The sequence below is a fragment of the Podarcis muralis genome, chromosome 13, assembly GCF_964188315.1.
Source record: "Podarcis muralis chromosome 13, rPodMur119.hap1.1, whole genome shotgun sequence".
Taxonomy (NCBI): Eukaryota; Metazoa; Chordata; class Lepidosauria; order Squamata; family Lacertidae; genus Podarcis; species Podarcis muralis.
The window spans coordinates 54,249,744-54,277,701 of NC_135667.1; the positions used below are offsets into that span (position 1 = coordinate 54,249,744).

The 27,958-nt window shown below is 40.0% G+C and overlaps 1 protein-coding gene across 3 annotated transcripts in view; it reads right to left on the reverse strand.

Moving 5' to 3' along the window:
- TMEM245 (transmembrane protein 245) overlaps nt 1–27,958 on the reverse strand; it is a 55,171-nt gene that overhangs the window by 16,274 nt on the left and 10,939 nt on the right. Inside the window, exons 5-13 of one of the 3 annotated variants that reach the window (XM_028703024.2) lie at nt 26,370–26,558; nt 24,445–24,614; nt 16,655–16,678; nt 6,647–6,751; nt 5,976–6,058; nt 4,788–4,878; nt 3,450–3,548; nt 2,797–2,928; nt 2,142–2,264 (exon numbers count right to left, since the gene is read on the reverse strand). In XM_028703024.2, coding sequence (XP_028558857.2) covers nt 2,142–2,264; nt 2,797–2,928; nt 3,450–3,548; nt 4,788–4,878; nt 5,976–6,058; nt 6,647–6,751; nt 16,655–16,678; nt 24,445–24,614; nt 26,370–26,558 — 1,016 coding nt within the window. The remainder of the gene's footprint in view (nt 1–2,141; nt 2,265–2,796; nt 2,929–3,449; nt 3,549–4,787; nt 4,879–5,975; nt 6,059–6,646; nt 6,752–16,654; nt 16,679–24,444; nt 24,615–26,369; nt 26,559–27,958) is intronic. The other 2 variants (XM_077917626.1, XM_028703023.2) reach the window with 2 other exon arrangements.

The following is a 27,958-nucleotide window of genomic DNA, read 5'->3' on the forward strand; positions in this document are numbered from 1 at the left end:
ATCCAACCCAAAGGGCAGATATTCTTTCCATTCTTTACTAACTCAACTTTTGCATCTAAGGGACCCAACCCTGTTAGCAAATTTTTCTTGTCTAGCATTTTTTTTTAAAGAGAAAGCTGTGGTTGTTTTCCCATCACCCAGCAAAACCTACAATAGCCTCTTAGCGCAGGTCATTGCTTGTATGTTTAAGGGGGGGAAATCACACATTCCCAAGCCAGAGCCCTTGACATAAGCCAACTCAATATCCAATATCTAGGTGATCACAAGCCCTGGGGCTATGTTCCAGCCATTAAATTTCCCACAAGCATCGCAGCTGTCATAACACAAAACTTAAATGGAAAGAAATCACCTGTAACATGACTAGTTGTGCCACACAGCTGTGCATGCCAAATTTAGAATCAAAGGAAACGCTGAAAAAACTAGCCACACATGCTAACATAAAGCTCTCTCCACTCTTGCCAAATAAAACTTTGCATTTAAAGCAACACATTTTGGAACATATTTTTTAAAAAATAGCCTGATTAGCTTTTCAGATACCTTTCAATTGAATAACTTTCTAATGAAATGCCTGAAGTACCGGTAACTGATATTTTGTTTGAAGTCTTGTTTATTCTGTTATATTTTACTCCAATAAGACCCATTTATCCTAAATAGAATCCGATACGGTAGACATGTATGAAAAAAAATTTTTTGCAGGTAGCACTTAGAAATATTACATAATCAATACATTTTGGGGAATTTTAAAAACTGTATTAATTTTTGAAATCACTTTTTAAAATTTGAAATTTTGTAACTTAACTTTAAAATTTAAAGTAAACCCATCATGTGACATATCATATTAAAGTCCATGAAGTTCTGAAGAGATTGGTATTTTTAGTTTTGAAATATCTTAAATCTGGGCTGAGCTTTTAAGGTTTATGTGTAGTCTGGCAAGGCCAAAAATGTCATTTTAAAAAAATTCAAACCCTCATAACTCAAAAACGGGATGAGATAAATTTTAGATTTAAAGTTAGTTTTGATCATTCAGCAAGTGTACAAAATATTAAGAAAATCAGATCAATTGATATGGAATTACCCTCTTAGGAATATAGGAAGAATGGAGTTTGCTATAACTTTTCTCCTCACCAAAATATTACTGAATACAGGATACCTGTCAGTTTTCAGAGACTGGTGCAAATAAAATATTGATAGTCTACTCCTTTGCCAGACAATGGTTCAGATACTGAGGTGCTCTCCACTCTGTGCAGCAGTTAACAGAATAATTTTAATTGCAGATGATGTGACCAAAGAACTGAGCTAGGAAGGTACCAGAAATGACTATCTAATGTCTAAAGAATAGCCTTTACTTCATACCAGGGGTGGCCTGACCAGTTTTGCCACCCGAGGCAAAATGGAAATTGCTACCTCCTATCTACCCCGCCCCATTCCCCTCAAACTTCTGCCACTGCCATAACCATGACTCTCTTCCAAACTCGGCAGGAGTCAGAGCACTCCTCCATGCATTGCCGCTCAGTTTTCCCATGAAGCCAATTGGCAACATGGCATGCAGGAACGCTCCTAGCTCCCACCAAATTTGGCAAGAGCCAGGGCACTCCTCAAAGCCTTGCTGCTCAATTTCTCTGTCCAGGTTTAGGAAAGATGCGCAGCAACACCACATGCTGGAACACTTCCCTCTCACCGCCAGTGGCGGAAGTGCCGCTGTTTGCCCTACCTCTTGGGCTGGCTGGCTCTGCTTCATGCAGACTAACACACTCTTGACACTCTTGACCGGCCACTCTACAGGGCAGAAGCTATCTGGCAAAAACGTAGAATTCACAGGCAAGAAAATTCTCTTTTTTCTCTGCTTAGCACCATCAGAGCATAATAAAACAGTGCAATACTCATTTAAGGGGTGTGTATGCATTGCCTTAAGTGTCTCAGCAGAGAGAAAAGCATAAATCCTATAGAATTTAGTGAGAGTGTTAATGGAAAACCAAGTTGTGATCCTGCAACCTCTTCAGCAGATGGTCTACACTGAACAGCCCAAGATATAGCTGTTCCTCTCAATGATTAGGCTCAAGAATAAGTGAACTCAAGAAAGTTACTGCCTGCAGAAATGTAGACCCTTTTTAAAAAACAACAACCAAAACCCCTGCACTTACCAGTGAAAGCACAAAATTGAGAAGAGCAGTGCCACTGTAAAAGAGAACAGTTACTAAAGTTGTAACTGTGGTGAAAAGGAGGCTCACATTGTGGCTCATCACTATCCAGAGGGATTCCAGGATCTGGAAAAGAGCAGAATCGGATATTGAAGTCACTAGCTTAGCAGAACTGTTTTGAAAAACACTGTGTTTTCAATACATAACGTGTCAGGGTCATATGGAGATTTTTGTTAGCATCAGCGCCAACAGCAGTGGATCTTGTGACTGGAAAGCCCCATTATTTTCTTTGTTATAAATACAAATTGACTCAAACTATGTTGAAAATATAAAACCACCTAGCCTAATAGGTGAAACATAATGTTAAACATAAACAAGCAAAGGTTGGGTTTTTTTGCTCAACTGAATATTTTTTTCTGTGAATTAACACCATATATTTAGATATTTGAATCCATTTTGGAAAACAGGAACAGATATTTTCCATATACTTTGGTCTTTCAAATCAAAAATGTAACTGGATGTCAGACTCTCCTGTCTCTAAAAAGAGCACTTCTTGGATACGTAAAGAAAATAGATCTGGATCTAGACAAAGCTCTAGAAACAACCTATCTGACATCAGTGAGGCAGTTGATAGCTTTTTACTATTAAAGGCACGTACCGAAAGAAAAGTCTCAATGTTCTCATGAATAAAGGAGGCAACATCTTGCCAATCAAGCATGTCACCTGGCCAGCTGTTTTGACGGTTTAAATGTGGCTTGTGTCCTTTGTGTCTTCCTGAATGAGTTACATTCTGTAAAATAAGCGAGAAACGTTTAACTGGTGCTCAAAAAATTTCTGTGAATTATTTAAGGAATGCATGAAGTTACAAGGGATACACACACACTATTAAAACTGTAACTCTCTGAGCCTGCTCAGATTCTCCCCATCCACCCGACAATTTTACCCAGAAGCAATCAGGCCTGGGCGATATATCGATGCATAATTCAGGACTGGTTTGGGAGCCAGAGCGCGATGATGTCTTCACCTGGCGGTAAATCACAGGTGGGGCTTGCCTGCGCCTGACTCCCTCCACCACCAGCGCTGGGGTGAAACTGCCTCAACGATGTTTGGCCAGTTGATTGTTATGTTGAAATGCTGACATCGCCCAACCCTAGAAGTAAACCTTGAGCTCAGGCATTTCCTACCCGATTCCCTTCATGCAAGTACAAGAACCAGGAGATACTGAATTTATTTAACTGTGGGATTTGTCTTTTCAGTTTGCCAATATCACTAATATTAATTTGCCCTGAGTCAATAGACTGGGATACTTACTTTCACAAACCACGAATGATATAGTCTGTCCCAGAGCTCCAGAACTTGCTTTTCAATCACAGCGGTGTTGTTCACTTTGTCTCCTAATATTTTGTGGAGCTACAACATACAAGAGGGAGTTTTATGTCAAAATAACTGAAAGGCAACATGTCAAAGTGAATACAGCATCAGGAAATCTAATTTTGTTTACATTTTTTTACTAATTTGCTAGCTAAAGAGAGTAATCCATCTTGAGTGGATTCCCTTCATTTATTCTGCTGCAAGCAATACTGCAAAAGTCGCAGAAAGCCAGTAGCCACTAGCTGTTCAGCTAAGCTGTTTTCTCCCCCTTCTGTAGAGTAATCTTTCATTCCTTTAATCCATAAACACTATTAATATATTATTTGTTTGTTTCATAAAAAACTTTTTGAAGCTAGTGTATGGCAGTCTAGCAGACCCTGCCCAGGGAAGCATTGTACATGTTGCTTCCTTGTAAGAGCAGAAAACAACTTGTTGTGACAGTGAGTGGTCCTAACTGCTTTGAAAAAGGCATGTAGGAGACCACTCCTAAAAATGACCTTTCTGGACCATGAGGGCATTCTAACTACAGTATTAGGGAAAGATGCTAAAACGAGTCATTGCCATGCAACTCCAGGACATTTTTTGTCAACATCTATTAGGGAAGTTTTAAATATTTGATGTTTTATCGTGTTTTTAACATTGTGTTAGGAACCGCCCAGAGTGGCATGACCTTCCCAATTTCCCTGGACTTCTCAGCAGCTTTCAATACCATCAGTCACAGAATCTTTCTGGGCCAGCGATCGGGGAGACTGTGCTCCAGTGGTTCTACTGTCTCAATGGCAATTTCTAAAAAGTGGTACCTGGGCATTATTGTTTTGCCTCATGGTATGCCACAGAGCTTTATTTTGCTCCCTGTTCTATTCAACACCTATGTGAAACCACAGAGTGGGGCCAAGTGTTCAAATCTTCAATGATTTTATAAATTAAGCACATTACAAACATCTGAAATCAGTGTTTCAAAGCTTGTAAATCCTTCAGGGTACTGTATTTGAGCAGTAGTTTACTGATTTCTTAGCTGAAGACATTGAAAAAAGGCATCTATCCTAATTGTCTTCTAACCTGGTTATCCTTATAATCAAGTAATAAGACTATTCCCTTCTTTGTCCTTAGAATGATCCCATGTTCAAGTTCTTTAAAATGAGCAGAGATTTAAACTTTCTGCTGTTAATTTAATTTCTTTACTGAACTGTATTTTCTTGATTTGATGGATATTGGGCATAACAACTAGCTCTTCTATAGCATATACGGTAGTTGCGGAAAGACTGGTTTCACCCTTACCTTATGTGTTATCCATTCACGGCCATACTGATAGACATTATTGGCAGCTGAATTCAAAGCCTTTTGAAAAACCTGAGCTTCAGGAAGCCAGCTGGTATTTAAAAGTAAATTAAAAAAAGATTCCTATTACAGATCAATTTGTTTGTGTCATTATAATAAACGGCCGAGATACAAAATACTGATTAGCCATGCCCGGTGGGATTTTTATCCCCCTCCCCCAAACAGCAGATCCCCATGCCATTTAATTGTTTGCTTTTAGAAGTCTACTCAGGATTTCAAAAGATATTTAAAACTTGGTGCATTGGGCTGTTGTTGAAGGAATATAAACCTGAAGTTCCCTGGGGCATGTTAAACTGGTCCTGTGATTCTTTGGATCCAGTCAAATGCACCCTTACATATACACACAGGCTTCTTTTTTAAAACTATAATCTTATTAACAATTTCCATTTTCTAATAATATGGCAGGCTTATCTATAGAAATCACTCTCACATTTAGTGGAATATAGTTTTGGGGTTGATTCCTATAAAGAAAATATTCATGTCTCTTGACACTGAACACAGGCATTCTGCAAAGGAGTACAGCCTGGTAATATCAGCTCTGGTAATATCAGTAGCATTAAGAATTCCTCCCTTCCTACTATTTATAAATTTAATTGTTCCCAATGAAAAAGGATTTAAACCATGGGTAGGCAAACTAAGGCCTGGGGGCCGAATCCGGCCCAATCGCCTTCTAAATCCAGCCTACGGACGGTCCGGGAATCAGCGTGTTTTTACATGAGTAAAATGTGCGCTTTTATTTAAAATGCATCTCTGGGTTATTTGTGGGGCATAGGAATTCGATTATTCCCCCCCCAAAAAAATATAGTCTGGCCCCCCACAAGGTCTGAGGGACAGTGGACAGGCCCCCTGCTGAAAAAGTTTGCTGACCCCTGATTTAAACGATAGCAAGGGGGTATTAATCTAAAGTTAAGTGTTCTGAAGAACATAAATATGCTGTTATATCAAATGACCAAATCTCCTCCTCCTCAGCAAAGGATTCTAGACAGTAATTTGTTTTGAGAAACCCTGTCTCTACTTGTGCCAACCATATTTATGGACTTAAGATTAAGAGAACATTTGTACACTACTGGGTATGGCATTTACAGAATTGTTCTTCCAAATTCTATCACATTATTTCAGTATTCTTACTTCGCCCATTCTGGATGATTGGCTACAGTTTCATTGATCAAGCTGCTTGTAACTTCAATCATATGCACGCTTTCTTGGTGCACCTAAGTTAGGAGGGAAAATGTAAATGAAATTAATGGAACTTAGCATACATCATGTTCTAAATTAATGGAAAGGCAATGCAGCCTAGGCTTTAAAAGCAACATTAAAACATTTTTAGTGCAATACGGACAATGCCATATAGTCATAATATAACAAGCTACATAAACCTCAAGGCAATAAATTAAACCAGTTATTTTGCTATTGACAGATAACCTAACGTAAGGTTGGCCTCAGGGGTTAAGTGACAATATTATTTTCCCAAACCAATTGCAAACCAGAATCAACGAAGAGCCCACAAAAAGCCAAAATGACTCTTCATAAGGACCCAACACTGTGAATTTTTCACTAGTTTATACATAGCAATATTTTATTACTATCATTTTTGTAGTACAGTATACTTTCCCCAATAGTCATGCAAATACATGCCTAAATATTTGTTGTTTTCATTACAGTTACTTTCCCCGTCATATATCCATTGAAAATTGAAATTAAAGTATTTATTAAAAAATAGTCATGCACATATCAAAGTTAAACATAACAAAGTTAAAAGAACCAGGCAACTATGTACTGTATTTAATTGGACTCAGTACCTTTGCTGTAAGGAGCAGAGCTAGCAGAAGGGTGCCTATCACTAGCACAAATATAATGAAAATGCTAATGATTTTATCTAGCATTTTTTCCAGCCACACGATCATCTGCGCAGAACAAAAAGGGGAAAAGGTAAAACAGAAAAGTCAATGAACATTTAGAAATCAAAATTGCATGTAAACATACTCAAACCCTACTGGCAGCCTTTCCTCTCAGTGAAATTTGGTTGGATCCAAACTTAGACCATGCTTAGAACAGGCCCACAGAAATCCATGAGACATGCAACACAATCCTACCCATGGCTGCTCAGAAGACCTATTGAATTCAGTAGGGCTTATTCTCAGGCAAGCGGACATAGGACTGCAGCCCTAGCCATAACTAACAGGTCCTACTGATTTCAATGGGAGTAGTTTAAGCTTGACTAAGCCTGGAACTGACCTATTGACTGCAAGAAAGGGGACTAATATAGGTACACTGACACATAAGACAGAGTGTATAACACTAGAATTGAGAAATATTAAGAGTGATTTTATTATTCAGCACTGCAACACAGAACAATAATCTAGAAAATAGTTTAACATTATTTACCAGACTCAAGAGCAACTTCTATTAATTTATCAGCTTCTTGCACTTAATAATCAGAGGGTCATTATCTATGCATGGAAAGTACAGCTTGTAATAAGCTGCTAACTTGGTGCCTTTGTAACTCCAAATGATTTTCAAAAGCATTAACCATCAAACTCCTTTCCATCAATGGAAGCCAGGGTGCTTCCACATATACACACATTTAGTGTATGCCACATCATTTATTTAATTGCCAAGAGCCTATGTTTGAGCAAACTTACACGGTTTTAAATGTAGATTCTGTTAGCCCATTTGCTAACACCAGAGGCACTGTCCTCAAAGTATGATCAGAAAACAGTAAAATCAACACAATATTTGTCTCACGAGTCTTTAGTGACTTGGAGAGGTGCAGCAGCACTGCTGGTTTGCACATGCAGCTATGGGGACCAACAATACTAGCAGTAAAATCATAGAATCATAGAATCATAGAATCATAGAATCATAGAATCATAGAATCATAGAATCATAGAATCATAGAATCATAGAATCATAGAATCATAGAGTTGGAAGAGACCACAAGGGCCATCGAGTCCAACCCCCTGCCAAGCAGGAAACACCATCAGAGCACTCCTGACATATGGTTGTCAAGCCTCTGCTTAAAGACCTCCAAAGAAGGAGACTCCACCACACTCCTTGGCAGCAAATTCCACTGTCGAACAGCTCTTACTGTCAGGAAGTTCTTCCTAATGTTTAGGTGGAATCTTCTTTCTTGTAGTTTGGATCCATTGCTCCGTGTCCGCTTCTCTGGAGCAGCAGAAAACAGCCTTTCTCCCTCCTCTATGTGACATCCTTTTATATATTTGTACATGGCTATCATATCACCCCGTAACCTCCTCTTCTCCAGGCTAAACATGCCCAGCTCCCTTAGCCGTTCCTCATAAGGCATCGTTTCCAGGCCTTTGACCATTTTGGTTGCCCTCCTCTGGACACGTTCGAGTTTGTCAGTGTCCTTCTTGAACTGTGGTGCCCAGAACTGGACACAGTACTCCAGGTGAGGTCTGACCAGAGCAGAATACAGTGGCACTATTACTTCCCTTGATCTAGATGCTATACTCCTATTGATGAGGCCCAGAATTGCATTGGCTTTTTTAGCTGCCGCGTCACATTGTTGGCTCATGTCAAGTTTGTGGTCAACCAAGACTCCTAGATCCTTTTCACATGTACTGCTCTCAAGCCAGGTGTCCCCCATCTTGTATTTGTGCCTCTCATTTTTTTTGCCCAAGTGCAATACTTTACATTTCTCCCTGTTAAAATTCATCTTGTTTGTTTTGGCCCAGTTCTCTAATCTGTCAGTTTCAAATGCTAGGAATTCAGTAGTAAGAGGCACAAATGCTGTTTGTGAAACCAGAAGCAAAACAGAAATGAGGAGATGGAAGCCATGGTCTGTGAATGAGCCAGAAGAGTACGTGCAAGAGGCAGTGTGGTCGGCACTGATATCAGTACCAATAATAGCAGAACCGTGTTTGCTGCTGGTTTTGGCGCCAATACCAACATTAACCGGGAGAGAAAATGGCTCCTTCAGAAAGAATCTGGGTCTGGGATATTGAGGTGGGTGAGGGGGGCGGAGCAAGGAACAGACAAGGCTATGGATACCAGAAGGCCAGTGAATGTTGGCATGGATGGCAATGCAGAAAGCAACGAATGAAACTTCAGAGGATATTGAACATTTGCAACATTTGCTGTGTTGGAGATATGGGAGAGAATGAAGCTTTCCCTGCTAGGTAGAATTTCAGCCATTAAAATGAATTTATTGCCCGGGATGCTGTTTTTATTCCAAACAATCCCAATTGTAAACAATTCAGGCTGCTTTAAAGAATGGAAAAAATATATTTCCAAATTTATTTGGCAGGGGGGGAAGCCAAAAGTTAAACATAAAATTATGATAGATATAAACGATGGAGGAGGCTTTGCTCTGCCAGACCTGCAAATGTATTATTTTGGTTAATAATACATCTTATTTTGTGTTGGTTAAAAGAATGGATTACACTGGATAATGCAGACATCCTGGATCTAGAGGGTCACAACTTAAAATTTGGCTGGCATGCATGCCTTTGGTATTGGAAGGTGAAAATTAACACCTTTATGGCTATCTCCCATCGAGGCAATTACAATTAAGAGAATATGGATAGACAATAGGTGGCTGACGGGAAATTGCTGTATTTCACTGGAGAGGAATCCAAAGTGAAATAAATGGAAAACCTAAGAAGCCAAGTTATGGACTGGTTGCAATATCATCAGTTATACTACATGTTTAAATTAGACAGAAAGAATGGTTTTTTGGACCAAAGCTCACAATTCAGAAAAGAACTCCTGCAAAACAAAGATAAACTTTTGTCTACAATGTATATAACCTGTTAGAATGGGAAACACAAGACGAACTAGTTAAAGCCTCAATGACACACTGAACAATAGATGTAGGACACAACATAGATTTTAGCCTCTGGGAGAAACTGGAAAAGTGACTTGAAATTTACAGCATGCTATTCTTTGAAAGAGAACTATTTGGAAATGATTCATAAATGGTATCTAACTCCGAGGAGGCTTGCTAAGATTTACAAGACAGAATCAAATAAGTGCTGGAAGTGTAAAGAGGTGGAGGGAAGGTTCTTTTCATATGCGGTGGACATGTAAAAAGGTAAGAGTATTGGGAAATGATTTATAATGAACTGGAAATTACTTTCCCCCAAAAACTAGAGTCCTTTCTGCTGGGGATAACTCAAGACTGAAATCCCCAGGTTTCAGAGAGGGCTATTTATGTATGCAACAACTGTGGCCGGTGTTTTGTTAGCCCCAAAATGGAAAGTATGTGAGGTCCCAACTAAAGAAGATTGGCAACTTAAGTTGACAAAACGAGCATAACTTGCAGATTTAACAGACAGAATAAGAAGAACATACGTTTAAAGAAGATTGGAAAACGTTTACTGAGTATATGGAAAATAACTGTGTATAGCTGAAAACACTGGCAGAATTAAGATAAATTCAAGATGAATAATTTTTGATGGATGTAATAGAGGAAAACCGATTGGAATAGTTCTTATAAAATACGCATTGATGTAAGATATGCAAAATGAACCATGGAAAGAAAAGAAGGGAAGTCATGTTAAAGTATGTAAAATGTTATATAAACACATCATCATAAGCCCAGGAGAGTTTAGACACAGTTGCCAGGGCAGAGCAGCAGTAATTCAGAAGACGTAAAGATGGCTAGAGATCCTCATAGCCACCTTCAAGAGGAGGAAGATGCCGGTGCCACTGAGATTGTAGGGATCTAGGTTGCAGCATAGCAGTACCTTTCCCTCTAGGGTAAAGTAGTCTCTACCTGGATTGGGGAGTAAACATGACAGAGGGATAGAGAAGAAAGGATCTCTGTTCTTCAAACATGAACAGCCCTAATGATCACCTTGGTGGAACTCCTAAGAGACACCTGATGTTCCCAGCCCAGAGACAAAAGTTGGGAGTGGTGGAAGTGTTAATGATGTGGAAAGGAGTGGCACAAATACGGATTTGCGTGGGCACTTCACATCACAACCTGGAGAGTGAAGGGAAGAACGTTCCTTGGTCTCCTCTTCAGAAACTGAAACAGTTACCTGCACATCTGGAGAAGGTAAACAACCTGAGTCACCAACACTGGCTGTGTATAGCCAAGGCATTATTAACCATTCACTTGGGAGGCAGGAAGCTCTTTCCAAAAGCATCACCCACATGTGTGTATGTTGATGATCTTCTGACAGCAAACACCACTCTAAACCCTGTGCTCTTCTCTTACAGAAATATTATAATTGTTGTATTTATCAGTGGTTTGTCATTGTCTCCTATGCATTTTGCAATTTTAAAACAGTCGCTGCACCACAGACACTTCACTACAATTGTAAAATCAAATACCAGTGAAGTGAAATCAAAAGTAGAGAACACACACACACAAGAGAACGAGAGAGACAGAGAAAACAGAACAAAACATTAGAGTGAGTGGAATCATGAGATCTCAGAAATATTTTCCACAGTGCTGCTGGGTGGTAGTTGAAGAACTGAGCAGGAGGGTGTAGAGCATGCATGCTTAGTTCAGCGGGTGCAGTTGGCTCCTAAATATGTGTTAGTTTAAGCTCTACATGTTTCTGAATTGTGCTCTGTACAGGACCCTCTTTGTGTGCCTGCACAGGGAGTACAAAGAAGAACAATGGTTTATGTTCCTCTTTTATTATTGATTACCGTATTTTTCGCCCTATAGCAGTGTTTCCCAACCGGTGTTCCGCGGCACACTAGTGTGCCGCGAGACGTTACCTGGTGTGCCGTGGGAGGGAGGCGGGCGCTTTCTCGTTCGCGCCCTGCAGCGAGAAGGGCAGCGCAGCGCCGCAGAAGAGGCCCAGGAGGCAGCAGGCGCCCAGCGCGCGCCCGAGTCCCGCCCAGCTCGCCATGTCCGCCCGCAGCATTGGCGACCCGAGCCAGGCTCCGCGCACGACGCCCGTCTTATGGCGCGCGCCTCTGCCGAACGCTCAGCCCCGGCGCGAGCGGCTTAGCAACGCCGTCCAATCAGGGCGCATCTCGGCTGGGCGGCCGCGGCATTCTGGGAAATGTAGTCCTCGGGCAGCAGCGGCATTCTGAGAAGGCGCGCTTCTTTGCCGCTGCGCCTTTTCTTCCTCATTCCTTCTTTGCTGGCAATGCAAAAAGAGGCGGAGGAGGAAGAGCTGCTGGAAATGCCTGCGTGGGCATCGGTGCGCGCAGGAGATTTAGGCCAGGTGGGGTTGTTAGAGTCAAGATTTTATTTTGTTTATGTCCATCTTGCTGTTCGTGATACTAAACTACTCTTTATAGATCTCGTTATAACTTGTGTGGGGATTGCTTAATTTCGTTGTGGGCGCTTTGATACGGTTTCTTATGAGTGCATTTGGGTAATTATGTAAATATTGCCATGTCGTAAGCCGCCTCGAGCATGGTTTTTAACTATGGAAACAGCATGCAAATGACGATGATATCTAGGGAGGTTTCAAAGGCTTTGTAAGCAGAGTGAAGGAAAGAAATCCAGATGTATTGTTACGCATTGTTTTTTGCACCGGGAGGCCCTCGTAGCCAAGACTTTACCAGCAGACCTAGTTCATGTGTTGGATGATGTTGTGCGCATGGTAAACAGGCCCAGGTTGCGCACTGAATAAAGTATTTTATAATTTTTCATATTTCTGTTTACTTACTATTTCATAATAAAGTAATTATAAAATACTATCTTTGTGTTTATTTGATTCCTATTAAAGAGAGTTACTTTATATATAGTCAATATAGGCACAGAGTTAATTTTGTAAACATTTTCTAATGGTGGTGTGCCTCGAGATTTTTTTCATGAAACAAGTGTGCCTTTGCCCAAAAAAGGTTGGGAAACACTGCCCTATAGGACACACCGGCCTATAGGACGCACCTAGTTTTTTTTTGGGGGGGGGAGGGAAACAATTTATCCCCCCCCCAGCCGCGGCTTCAGCGCGCCCTGCGCTCCCTAGGGCTCCCTAGGCAGCGGATGTCTGCCCAAAGCACGGGGCGCGCTGCTTCAGCGCGCCCCGCGCTCCGGACAGCAGGCTGCGGATATCTGCCCAAAGCACGGGACGCTCTGCTTCAGCGCGCCCCGGGCAGCAGGCTGCTATCCGCAGCCTAGGAAGCCCTGCGGGAACTCCCGCAGGCTCCCCAGGCTTGCTGATAGCTTCCTGAAGCCTGGAGAGCGAGAGGGATCGGCGCGCACTGACCCCTCTCGCTCTCCAAGCTTCAGCGAAAGCCTGCATTCGCCCCATGGGACGCACACAGATTTCCCCTTCATTTTTGGAGGGGAAAAAGTGCGTCCTATAGGGCGAAAAATACGGTACTATATACTCTTTATACACTTACACTGCTGTCTCATAGCGCTTCTATACATGGGTCACATTAAAGGAACAAAAGTTCAACTATGCAAGCATAAATAAGGCCACCCTGAAACAAATAAGCAAATTTAGCCAGGTGATGTTAACAACTTGGGACTGCAGCACACAGTAAGTGAACACATTGGAAAAGTTCTTTAACTCTAGAACATGTTTTACTTGCAACTGCAAAAGGATTATTTACTGATGCATTTATTCACACTTACGGGACAAGTGGGACCATCAACAAAATGTTGCAGTGAAGCATGCTCCTCTTCATTGTTCCAACTAGGTCGCCATGCTCTTTTCTAGAACACTCCACTACATTCCATCCTCCCCACCCCGGTTTTCCACTCTTCACCCGCAACAGACACCGTTTTGTGGCTATTGAGTGCTCAGTCATCACTGAAGTATTTTGGGATCTCTTTCCCCCTTAGGGTTCTTTTTTTAAAATATATAAATATTTCTGCAACCCTTGGAAATCCTCCAAGCCTGCCAATACTCTTGTTTGTATCATTAACCATCCCTCTCCTTCATGGGTGCAAACTGATGACTGAATCACCTGATTAATCATGCAATTTTCTTGGCTACTCTGATTTAGGTCAAGACTTTGAAGGTTTTCCAATAGTTTCAGAAATAAACTAAGGGCTGATACACACGAGGCCCCTAATCCCTTATCCAAGGAGTAACTAGCTTCAAACTCTGGTGTCAAACCCTAGTAATAACAAACCCTGGTTAGCATTAATCACAGTTAAGATTAGTGCTGACACAAGGCTTAGTAATAGTTAAAGCCATGGTGGGAATTTGTGCGGAAGGGAACGAAACCCCACAGTTCACTTCCTTAACCACAATAAAAGGATCAGAATCACAATGTGTGCGCTAGCTCCTTGCTGCAGGTCAATGTGAGTTAGCGGCAAATAATTGAATGGCTTAATTTTTAACTCAAGAGCACCTTGCACCTCATTGATCATGCTTTACCTTTCTGCTGATCTTAGATTCTGCATCAAACTATCTGCGTATTTTATGTGTAAGGAGTTGAAATATACTTAAGCTAAACTTGCATCCACTATCCCTTACCAGGCTGGCCATAATCAGTGATTGCATTCCCTGCCCACACAGAAAAATATTCTAAGATATTAGTGATTTAGTTTCATAATCAAGAAACTCACTGGAATTATTAACAGTTACAAACAAATGTCATGATAATCTATGAGTTAGAGATACCAAGCCATTAAGTCGCAGAAGGTCATTCACTTAAGGAAGAGTAAGCATGTAGTCAATGAAACTCATTTTTAATTATTATTTTTTAAAAATAACCTTACACAAAAGTTGTGTTTTGAACCCTAGTACAAAATAAATGCATTAAATTCTTGTAAATATTGTTTTCTGATCATTATTCTTAGAATTTCAGGGGGGAAAGTTGCAGTGAACAAAATTTCAAACTGTTTTAAATAGTGAATGCAGTGTAACTAATGAAATTTAATTTAAATGCTTATACGATGGAAATCGTCCTTTGAGGATAAAGCACATTCTTCCTGTGTGAATTGCACACAATAATTTGGCATGGCAAGCATCAAATATTTTATATACATCTTTAATTGCTTTTCAATCAAATATTTGTGTATAGAGTATTATGTACGAAATATCTTTCTGAGCAAATATGCAATTTTTCTCTCAAATCAGTATTTGCAGGGATCAGGTTGTATCTGAATAAATCATACATGGGAGTAGGCCTGATGAAATCAATACAGTCTATTCTGAATATGACTTAGTCAAGATACAGCCCATTAGGTCTACTAAGAGATAAATAAACATAAGTAATATTATGTCCCATCAATCTTAGATCAGCCCAATAGTAATTTACATTGCACTGGCTTCAGCTTGGTTAAGAAAAGCCATATGCAAGGAATAACCATGTATTTATAATATGTTTTATACCTTTTTCTCGAACATTATGGGAAAAACCAATTCTAGCTGCAACTGCCAATTGCATTCTACTGAATTTCCCAAATGGTATCAGTGCAGACATATCAGCCATGGCTAATTATGGTTGGGCAATTTGTGCAGACGGAGAGGGGGAATACACAAGCTTGTGGCTCATCGTAATTCCTTAAACAGGCTTTCAGGTTTTGTTTGAACTAGCTCAAAGTAGACTTAAACCATTTCAAATATTAAAAGTATTGTTAAGTTATAACTTTCTTTTTAGAAAAAAAAACTATAATCAAGGGAACCTGAGCTGATGAACTATATAGTAACTGGAATTCTGCTTTCTTTCCCCTCCCCTGCCCAGCAACCTTCCAGGTTCAGAAGCTTCTTCACATCAAGCTAGCATCCTCTCATCTCCCAGTTGCAAATGAAAATCCCAGGTAATTCATGTTTTGCCCACATTCTATATTCTTTATTCACCATCACATCACTGAAAAGCTCCATCCTCATGTTCTTTTAGAAACATTTCCCCCCAGAAGCCAATCAGAGGTGGAACTCTGTGTTTGGCAGCAAAACATGGGGCTCCCAAAGCAGAGAGGGGATACCTATAGGTGAGAAGAGCAAACTGAGAAGGGCTGCTGAACTCTTGCCCCACTCCCAATTTGTTAAGTTAAACTAACTGGAAATAGCTTGCAGATACTTAACGAGCTTAGGATTTTATTTATGTTAAGTGATGAATTGATATGTTTAATTCTATAAGGTGAAGATCTAAGGATGTTAATGCTTAAATTTCATTAAAATTGGGATTTGGAAAACCGTTAAAAGGACATGCAATGAATTTCAACCAAGGGGAAGCGAGGAAGTCACTTAACAAAGTTAATAACTGTAATTTTTAATAAGGCTATGATTTATGTTTGTTTGTCTTGTGTGTGTGTTTGTTTGTTTGTTTATAATATTGTGAAAACCAATAATTTTTTTTTGGGGGGGGGGAATGAACTCTTGCCCCACTCCCTGTTTTTCTTTGTAATTACATTTCTTGGTTGCCTGGGAAGGTAAGTGGGGGAAACCACCCGTAGGGAGGGGAAGCAGAGAGAAAGCAGCAAAAGGGCAAGAGTTAAACAAGCATCTTCCTCTTGCCATTCCTCTCCTGCGAATAACTCTCTTCTACTGGCACCCAATTTGCACTTCTGGCAGCAAATGAAGCAATATGCTCACATGAAGACCATATTATTTATTATTCACCAGCAGTTGTGTAAGCATTCTACCTAAGTTTATATATCTATTCCTCAGCTTCAAGTTCTCGGTTATGTATAAACATGAGCTACGTGGAGTTTGTTTATCTCAATTTGAGGCAAATGGAACATATATCATTCAATGTCAATGTTCAGTACATAATCCTTCTTCATCAAGCATGCTAAAGAAAACTAGAGGGCATTGAATGACCTTCTGTAGCTTATATCATGGCCTGGAATAAAACTGCTGTGATGCAAATCAAGACCAAGCCATGTTACCAACAAGAAACAAAAACCACTTCATGCTGGGAAAGGGCACAAAATATATTGACTGCAAACAAACTGTCTGCTTATTTACCTTCTTATTAAGCCAATGCCACAGCTTGGGAGAAGGAAAGTGGGAGAACGCAGAAGAGAAAGAGACAAGAAGACAGTGAAGAATTATTGAAGAATGCAATTGTAGTGCAAAAATGAAAAACACACACCCCTGGATTATCCAAGGAATGAAATGAAACCATTCCAGAGACAGACTTTCATCAAAGCCGTAAAGACGTGGCAGAAACCATCAAAACCATTTTTTCAATCAGAAAAAAATATGTACAGTATTTAGAAATTTTTAAACATGGACGGTACCAACAAAAGTCGGACTGCACTGCTGATTTATATTAGTGTATTCTAAGCTAAAGTTTATGGGCTAAAATATACACAACAGCATTACCTACAGAAGACAAACTGCCTTCTGGGGTTGTTTGGGTGACACTCTTTAAAAGGGTTCATTCTTCTGGGGTGAGAAAAATGCTAAATTCATTTAACAAGCCATGGGACTGGAGATAGGGAAGAGAAAAGGAGATTACTTACCATGTATTTTTTTCTTCTCCCTGACTCACCAAGGGCATTCCAAAAACCTTTGGCAGCAGGCTTCCCCCCTTGCAAGGTGCAATCACTTTAGCTGCTCTGTCAAGGGGAGGGGCCTTCATTCTACCCAGACTAAACTAGAATAACCCCTCAACCCTATAAACTGATAACACAACTCATTAACTTGATGTGCAAGAAAGACAACTGTATAGAGAAAAGAACAGGGCCGTAGGAACAACCCCAGAGCTTCCTGCCTAATCAACCACCGACCCAAAGGACAGCACAGACATGCACAGAATGCCCTCCGGCAGTCATGGAGAACAGGAATAGGATATCTTCTTCTCCCATGACTCAAAAGGGCATTGCAAAAATGTTCAGAACTCTTTAAAAATCAGTACAATGGCACCTTGGTTTAAGAACAGCTTAGTTTATGAACAACTTGGAATAAGAACGATGCAAACCCGGAAGTGTTTTGGTTTGTGAACTCGCCTTGGAAGCAGAAAATGTTCTGCTTCCTGTTGAGTGTAAATTGAGTCCCCCACTGCTAAGGGAAAGCACGCCTTGGTTTAAGAACGCTTTGGTTTAAGAACGGACTTAAGTTCTTAAACCAAGGTACCACTGTACTGTCCCAGAGTGGGGTCCAGGGACTAAAACTTTATGAATAGCTACTTTCTGCAAGACCCTTCCCCTAAATGCTGTATGTACTGAGGGCATCAATTGTTCAATGCCTTAAGAATTGTGTACTGGAAAATACACTACCACTTTGCAAATTTCTGCCAAATAAGAATGACTTCAGGAGGCTGCTGCAACCCAATTACCTAGAAATGGTGGGTTTTGATACTTTCCTAACCTCTGAACCAATCTGAAAGAAATCAAAAAGAGATTCAGAGTGTCACTCTCCCCAAGTACAATTAAAGAGCCCCTTAAATGCCCAGTTTTTGCCACATCTTTGCCTGTTGATGCACCAGCTTAGGACAAAAGGTTGGAAGGGAAACTTCCTGATATCCATGTAAAAGAACCAACAATATTTTGCTTCTGGCAACCACACGCCTTGGTAATTTTGAGGTATTATCATAGTCAGAATCCAAAGAAAAAGGAGAGGAAAAATTCTTCTCCCCCCCCCCCCAGGGGACAGTATTTGGCATATCAAATCTGTATAGATAAAATGATGCCTTTGTAGAGTGAGTATAACAGTGGGATATTTAAGTAGTTTGTTCCCATTAATGAGATCTGCTCTCAACTGCCAGCAGAACTGCACAGACCTTTGATGGGTTTCTATTCCTTTACTGGCTACAATAGTTTATTTCTTCTGTGGCACAGGAAAAATTTACAACATGGAAAATATGGGTGGCATTTCAAAACACGGACGAAGCATTCCTTTGGCTTTCTACAGCAAATTCTCTGATAGATGGGGAAAAAACTTGTCCTGCTGCAGCGTTTCATTCTACTCCTGTATGATGGAACATCACAGCTCAATGATGTCCAATGTGCCTACTCTTTCAACAGCAGACACACTGATGCTACACACAAAACATGTAGCATTGCAAACCCAGATATGGAGCAGCTCTTAACATTATGCAGCTGGAAGCGGAAAATATCACATGGGGCTGGCGATCGACCAAGTTGGATGACACAGCTAAATATGGCGGCCCATGTTTAGGATCTAGCCATCTGCACATGACACAAGCAGTACAGCATTCACAATTTTTTGGTTGTGAATGGCACTGTTCACAAAGCAGGTAAGTACTGTGAGAATTTTAATAATGATTAATTATTAATTGATGTTAATGGTGTTCTTATTATCATTATCTTCAAATGTATGTTAAGTTTCTCCTTTCATATGCACTATTATGCACTATATATGCATTTTGCTCTACAAATGACACTATTTGAATAATAAATAATGCTAAAATAATGTTCTTGGAGGATCAGCATTTACATATTCCTCTTGTCAGGTTTGGTTTATGACTGACTGGCTAACTCACTCCAGCCGAATTTTCAGGCAGAAAATGTCCTTGGCATAAACTGAATATGCTCCCAAAGTTAGGTCAGGATTGGATTAACACACAATTCTACCGAAAAAAGTGTAACATGGCCTATACTGGTCCTCTGGGCAGAGGGTGGGGAGTATGAAAATTTGGATTCAAAAGGTATTTGTATTCTTTGAATTGAGACAGAGATACCTTGAAAAGAATCTTGAATCTTTAGTATTTTCAGCACTGGTGAAGAGATCCATTTCAGGTTTTCATAATCATTGAACTAGATTCAAAAGTATTTTGGGATTGAGGACTCATTCCATCTCTCTGCAGATACGTTTTCCGGAGCAAGTCCCCAGGCTTGATATTCCAATTTGATGAACAACAGGGGCTACTGTGCCCATTTTATTATGTCACTGGTTTTTATGTGGTGTGACATAAAGCACCCACCTCCCTGTCTGCTTATGAACACCTTTGCAAAACACATTGACTGTTCAAACAAGGACATGGCCGTTTTGAAACAAGTTCTGAGATTTACTAATTCCTGGTTGCAGCCAACCAATGCTATCTGTGGGTCTCTAATGAAGGCCTGTATCCTTTGAGGTGAGTCCCACTGCCACAGGGCTGCCATTTGTGGTGACCAAGATTGTCAGGGGTGGCAAGTTTCAATCCTTGCAAAACAACAAAACACTGTAGAGACAGCCATCGGTCTAGGGAGAGGTATAAATGATGTAGGAGATCTGATTCCCAAGCCTGAACCTTCTGTTGTCTCTCTGAAGTCAAGAAAACGTGAATCATCTCTTGATGGCCTGAACACCCAGAGGAGTTTTATGAGGTAGTTTGTTGCTTCCCCCAAGTCCAGGACCCCAGGAAACTTGCCCCCAAGTCAGAAAGTAAATTCTAGCACGTATTTCTTGGAAACAATGCTTCAGACACAGGAATCTGCCGCTGTCCGTTCCTGGATGCAAGCAAATAGGAACAGTCAACCTCTAATGGGCATGCTGGGTTTTGCCTGGCATCAGGTGGAGCTCTAGTTCTTGAATTGTTTAAAGAAGATCCATAAAGAGTTGGACAAGCATCTCTGCACTCCTCTGCAAAGGGGTTTTGGTCTTGATCACTTGAATTTGGATGGACTGTATGACTACCATTTTGATTGCTTTGAGAAGCGAAAAAAGTTTTGCAACTTGGAATTGTGCTCCTTTTTGCTGTGAATAGCATCTTTTTTGTCTTTAGCTTCAGTAAGTCTAGCATCCAGTGGTTTACCACATACCTTTGCTCCAGCAAAAGTAGTAGAGATGGGTATGTGAACTTGAATCTATTTCCTTAGCCACGCTTATCCAAGCTACCCCACTGGGGTATGTCCTCAATACTTAAAGGGCATTACTGGTACATGGTCATTTATGCAACAATTGGAGATCACAGTATGTTGGCTGTTATGTGATTTTTATTTTTTTCCAGCCATGTCTTTGTTTTATTTTCATTGTGTGACAAATGAAAACATTCTTTTTATTTAACAAAACCTATTTTTTTTTAAAAAAACCAAGTTGGACTCATCAAAGAAAAAACATACCAGGAATGTTGTGGGAACTGGTATCTTCCTCAATACATCTTTGAGCTGTTTGGACTTCAGCTCTGTTACAGTGAGTCCATCTACCCAAAGGCAGCTCAAAAAAAAGTTTAGAAACATTGCCACTGAGGCCTGAGAATTCTTTCAAAGAGCAGCTTCTACTCTCTTATCCCTTCTCCATCAACTGGAATAATGGAATTAGGTGAAAAACATTTGGCACTTCAGCTTCAAGGTTTGCCAGGGCTGATGGAGACTAGGGCTTCAATAGGATTACCTGCTAGTTGCACCAGGTCATTCTGTGCTTTAAGGTGCTTAACGGAGAGTAATGGGAGAGTGGTGCTTGAAGAAATTGCAGCTGGAGGCCAGTGAGCAGAAATAAGACTGTGCTTATCAATTCTATATAATATCTGATCGTGTTACTTTTGTAGTACATTTTAAAAGGTGACCTGTGTAGACTGAATGGCAGGAGCAAACTGCTAGGCCATTGCCAAGGCAAAGAAATAAGGCATCGTCAGTAATACTGGACATAGAAACTAGATGTTGTTGTTGTTATTTAGTCGTGTCCGAAACTAGATGACCTACAAGAAAACAACCTTCTACAAAATTAAGCAGCTTTCAAATACAATTAATTATCTTCTTAAAGGCCAGTGAAACAGTGGTGTAGGGCAGAAAATTTTCCTTAATTTTTCAATTTGATTAAGTTCACTACTAACAAAGAAATAGATGCCAATTGCAAATCAGTATTAGGTAAGCTTTTCAAAGCTTTTAGCTTTGTTTACTAAACAGAAGTAAAATAAGCATGCTAAATTAGTTCATTCTCGTAAGACAACAGAATATTTTCCAATGCAAACTGAAAACATTCCTATGCAAATTACTCGTACTTTGTATAGGACTTTCCCCCCAGAAAATCCACACAAGTGGTAGCAAGTCAGTAATGAAGTAGCCATGCACTTTCATTCTGCTACAATGACCGCAGCATGTCAATCAATGAGGAAACTACAGCATGCAACACTGGTATTCACTACACAGAGAATCCATGCATTTACTACAAGGTAGATGAGCAAATCTGAAGATAAAATCCTAAACATAATCTATTGCAATACCTTCTAGAAAACCAGAACAAGAAATAAGATGAAGAGTGGATCCAACCTCAATCGTCATTCCAGATTTTTATTTTTTTTAATGAATTGCTTCCGAGAAACAATCCTGAAGTGATCTAACAATAGAAGCATCAACTATAAAAATAAATTCAAGCTCAATATAGTTGGGATAAGAATGTCCACTTACAAGGAAGACCTTCAACGGATGCTTTTGTCATTTTTATGTACACCACTTAGAAACCTTGGTGATTAAGGGATTAAAAATAGCTGGTGCAAATAAGCAATTAAAAGATCACAGAGATGACACCATGAGAGGGAGTTCCAGAGGGTAGATGTCACCACACTAAAGGTCTGATTCCTACATTGTAGGAAATGGATAACTTGATGAGATGGTATTTGCAGGAGGGCTTTCACTACAGACAGCAGTGATAGACTGGATATATAAAGGATGATTTATTTATTTTTAAGTATCCTAGTCTTAAAACTGCATAGGGTTTTGTACACCAGTACCAGCACTTTAAACTAAGCATGGCAGCTCATTGGACACTTTCAGCAGCATTGTTAACATATTGGCAATATTCTGCCTCACTGAGCATAGGGTTGGGCAATGTCAGGTTTTCAACGCATCAGGGCTGTTCAGCTGGGGGGCAGGAGCATTGTAAAGGATCCCCCACTCTGCCGCCAGCTTGTATGGGCCAGCAGTGGGATGGGGGCTCCATTAACTGCTTGGCTGAGGGGAGAGGCAACCGCACAAGCCGGCAGTGGGGTGCGGACTCCGTGAAACTGCTTGGCTGAGGCCGATACAGCTAAAAGCTCATACAACTAGACATTCAATTAATATTCAGTGGACTCTATTGTTTGTTTTGTCCCAATTATACTATAATAAAACAGTAGAATGATAATGATTTACTCTGTGCTTTAGCTTGCAGTGTTTATTGAACTTTGCTTATCTTAGATATTAGTCTAGAAACATAGGAAAAGCTGTAAATATCACAATGCTCATTTGCAGGTATGATAAGGTGGTTCTAAGTGTTTACCGAGATAATATAACAGAATAGTCAGTGCCATCAGAAAATGTAAAAGATGTACAAGGCACTGGGGGAACTTGATGATTTTGGACTGATTATTTAAAGCTGAAGCTCGATATTCAAAGATGAATGATTACTTAAAGACACCATCCATTCCTGTTGTGTCACATTCCCCCTCTCTAGTCACCTAAAACTATTTACCCCACAGCTTGAGTACTGCACTCTGCAGTCCAGGACCTTTGCCACTGATACAGCAATTAATTTACAAGCAACCTCCCATTTATGCGGGGGTTATGTCCCGAGGCACCGCACCCACACATGGAATTGTGTATATTGGAAACACCATTGGAAAAGCCTGCAAACACCCTCTAAACCTCTCAACAGCCTTGAAAAACCCTTTAAAAAAACCAGCGGCACTTACCAGATGCCAAACTCCACCAAGCTCCCTCCAAGGCTCCAACTCTCCACAGGCCTCAACCATTGGTGCAAAGGCTCCTGGGATAGCTGGGCGCTGTTTTCATGCTTTTTTGCTCTTTCTGAGCTCTTTTAGGGCCTTTTTTGCCATTTTTAAAGTCATTTCCAGGTTTGGTGAAATGCACGTATGTGCGGTTGCACACATACCGAACGTGCATAAATGGAGGGGTGTCTGTACATGTAAACTGTATCATGATCTATGTCCACAGTGACTTTTCTGAGAAAGGTTTCTCTTTTACCATTTTTAAAGAATATTTTTTATTTTATAACAAACAAACAAACGTTATCAGGATAGTCTCCATATGACTAGACATGGTAGGTCAGAAAGCAAATTTCACCCACAACTGTTACAGCTTCTCAGACTGGCCAAGTACTACACAGCTGGAAAGGCACCCTAACGTTTGTGGTTACCTTTACAATCTGTCTCAGCAGATTCTTCCATTAATGTAGCAAGCTCTCACCTGGCCAGGTATTTCCCACCCTTAGAAAAGTGCAGAATGTGGCCCAGCAAGTCATCTAGAAGGAAGCTTCTCCATTACTAATGCCAAGGAGGTATGTATTTGACAACTCCTTTGGGTGGGTTTATTACTGGGAGTCCCTCTTTGGGGAGGGAAAAAGAAATTTGGTCTGTGGAGGCTCAGTTGACTATAGACAAAAGAGGCATTGGCTTGGAACCCAAGTTCTCCGATCCAGTGGGGACTCCCATTGGCAGACATGTGTATGTGTATGATGATCCCAAAACCTGCTGGAGCAAATTTTCATGAAGCACAAAGGGCTACAATCAGCAAAAGTCCCCTCCCTACCTTTCACCTGCAGGAGCATCCTATGGCTTGAGTTCTGTTCAAAAGAACACTGTACCTAAGCCATTAACTACAGCAATCCTAACTGTGTAACTAGTACTGTTTACAACCTAAAGCCCAAACGGTGCAAATTACCTTCAGGATTGTACAATACTAAAGGGTTCTGCACATTCATTAAAAGTGCATGAACGTATTTGTAATTGAAATAGGCAAAACCGGTTTGACTCTGCCCCCACTCCCCTAATATAGCTGATGCTCTGGTTGAAAATCAGGATAAAAATGTTTAAATAAGTTTTATATATGATACACACAGAGAGACGCACAAGTTTAAGAAGCAACTTTAAATACCTTACTGTCTAGCTTTAGAATGACTCTTCCGAGGCCTTTGATTGGTCGTGGTGCAAGAGCTTCTTGACGTTCTCTCACAAAATCTTCAAGGACATGCCACCAGACACTGCAGTGACTCACCAGAAATTTCACTACTCCAAAGTGGACCACAAGCTTTTTGACAACCCACACTGCAATATTAAAAGAAGACTTACTAAAATATGGTGTAAATGAAATCAGCAATATTGCAGAAAGCTATGCTAAAATGGCTGCTACATTTCTTTTGCTGAAAATATTTTTTTGCAGAAAAATAATTTTGGCCGCCTGAAACAAAAACTTCCCAAAATATGTGCTTCAGGTACATAATAGCTAATAGCTTCATACAGATAGTAATACATATTCCGTAGTCACAAGAGCTAGAGTCAAATAGGTACACACACCACACCTCAACATTAAGAACTTTGAAGGCTCCTTGATTCCAATTAGTGGTAAAAATTATGAAGGATTCTAAAAATTCCAAAAATATTCGGTTTTCTGAGATACACACAGCACAAATGCACACGTTTAAATATGTTTTGGAGTCTCACAATACGTGGAAAGCCTCAGAGGATCCTAAACCATAGTTTGAAACTAGAATGGTGTCTGAAATTACTCATGATGCCTACGGTTTTCAATGTGAACTGCTGCTGCTGGAAGTACTGTTTGGGAAAATCAAAATTATAAGAAGAGTCAGTGGAGGAAGAGCAACTTGTTGGGTACTTACTTTCCCCTCATGTAATGGAGACTGACCAGGAGTTTGAGGCAATTATGTAACTAGCATCAAGATTAAATATATTCTGCTCATTAGCACCAAAATCTAGCTTAGCCGTATGCTTTGGGGCTAAAATTATTTATACAAGACTTAATTATATGACTGTGGTACTCTTAAGGAACAAACAGGCTTATGTCCAGAGGCACCGTGCCCACACATGGGCAGATAATTCCTTTGCCAACTTTTTTCCTATACTGCAATAGGTAAATCAGCTCCGTGTCACTAAGGCTTATAAATAGAAATTCATATATGAGCAACACATTCAGCCTGATCCTTAGGCCTCAACTGAATTTCTTTTTCTTTATGTTTTAAGTATTCTTTTTATTTCAATATCATCCCTCTTCCTATGGGAGTCCAGAAGTACTCTAACTACTTTGACGACCACTTTGGAAAAATCTTCAAGGCATCAACTGTCGTATGATCACATGCAGGGTAGCCAACAGGGCTGAGCGGTATCTGGTTTTCAACACTGCGATATATCACCAGCTAAACATCGCAATATACCAATATATCATGATGTCTGAAATAAGGATGGAACTATGCAGAGGCAAACAGTGGGGCTTGATGGTATCTGGTTTTCAATTTCATGATATATCACCAGCTAAGCACTCATTACCAAACTGAGAAACAATGGTCAACAGTTTCAGAACAAGCCAGGATGTTATTAATTTCATAAACATGGTTTAAGACCCTGGTTTGTTCCAGTTCGCTGCTTATGTTCCATACAGTCCACACCAGCTCAACTGGTGCCTCTTACTATTTATACTCTGTAGCACAAAGTGACCTAGGGTATGTGATGCTAGGGTATGTATTAGGAGGCTGCCTGCCCAGTTTCCTTAAATTCTCCTCTGTGCCACATCCCACAGGGATTCAGAGGATCTGACCCATAATGGTGGCTTTTCAGGGAACACAAGGAGCTGCAGTATAGAGGAAAGGGTAGCAAAGCTCCCTTGCACAGCCACTGTTCTGCTCTCCTGAGTCTTGATTCAGCCAACTGAAAGTTTTCTGTTTCCTTACAATTTGACAAACTCTCTTTTCTCCACCTTCACAACTGATCTGCATTGTGGAGACTTTGGTTGAAGGTTTTTCATCTAAATATTGTTTTACCTCACAATATAAGAAAATAGAGAACAACCTGCAACAGGTACTGGCAGCAGCTGTATTATCCAGAGATTCAACCATATTTGAACTATTACAATGGACCATGCAAGAAGAACAAAGTAGATATCGCTTGTATTCTTCTTTTTAAGAAGTGTTCCGATCTCAGGTCTCTGTCTGCCACTCACAGTGGATGGAGAAGATGTGGCACTACTTTCTGCGGTTCCTGGAAGAAGAAAAAGTCAGCTATATAATACATTCAACAAGACTGGCAAGTTTTAACTTTAACTTGAATTCTGTAGTACTCCCTTCCAGTTGAGGTCAAACATTTTAACTGAAGTCTGATTCTATCATTTTAACATATTCTTACCTTTTCTGTATTCAATTCTTGTAACCACTAAGAGACAATTGCAGTTAAGTGGTATAGAAATTGTTTAAATAAATAAACAAACTGCTATTCAGAAGCACAGCAGCCATCAGAACTGTTTCTAAGATGCTTGGGAAGCCATGTATACCAGTCTCATGTAAACCCATACAAACTACTATGCATTTAACACCACATTGTAATTTCCCAAAAGCCCAACGTATCCAGAACTAAATGAGTTTAATCATACATTTCTAAAAAATAAAGAAGGAAAACTTAAAAATGAGAATTGCTTTCTAGTTTTCAGTGAAATATTTGCTTTCAGTGTACACAGAAATAACTTTTGCTGCAGTGTTTTAATCAAAGGCTTAATGCTTGGAATTCTGAAATCTCAAAAGGAAGCTTATAAACAAATAATCTATTCATACGCCAAGGTTTGGCTAAGCATGATTTGGTGTGATGTCTAAAGTCCAACTATGGTTTAGCACAAAGTTTCAACTGAAATCAAGAATCAGATACGTGGTTTGACAGATGATTGTAAACCATGGATTTGTCTCCTGTTTGAATTTACAGAGCATAGCTGTAGCATTCCAAAGATCATTGTATTGAGTAGACAGAAAACAGAAGTTGATAAGCAACTCTAAATTACAGTTTACCTATACATTTGCCTCAAAAAGTCTGCAAAAGACAAGCTCAAAACACAGAACTACAATTACAAAAGTTTAATCTAATAGTATATAAAAACCTCCCTGATAGCATGTTCTCATACTCTTAGAGAATTCAAGCTTTGTGTTTTGTGCAGAATACGTCTCCTTGAGTTTCCAGTATTTGACTAGCAAGATTAATTTCTGCAAGAGTGACAGTATGAATGACCCTTCACAAACAAACATCGAAAATGATGAACTGAAGTCATGTATATTGTACGATAGCAACTGCTCAAGACTGCAATCAAAACAGGCTAAACAGAAGTCATCTGACTGAATTTGGTTTGCTTGGTTTATAAACTGCTACTTCATATTTGGAATTACTCTATTGGTAGGTTTATTTAGTTTCAGCTGTATGGTATGCATATAAACATTACATAAAAGTAAGTTTGGCAGAACAAATCACAGATGGGGTTCTGAATTATTGCTTACGCAATCCATGGTTTTGGATGGTGCTGAAGCCCTATTTAAATTTGACAACATGGTCACTAAAATCTCAGAAATCAATTTGTGTATCATGAAAAAATCCACATGAAACTAATATTTGATCAACTGAAC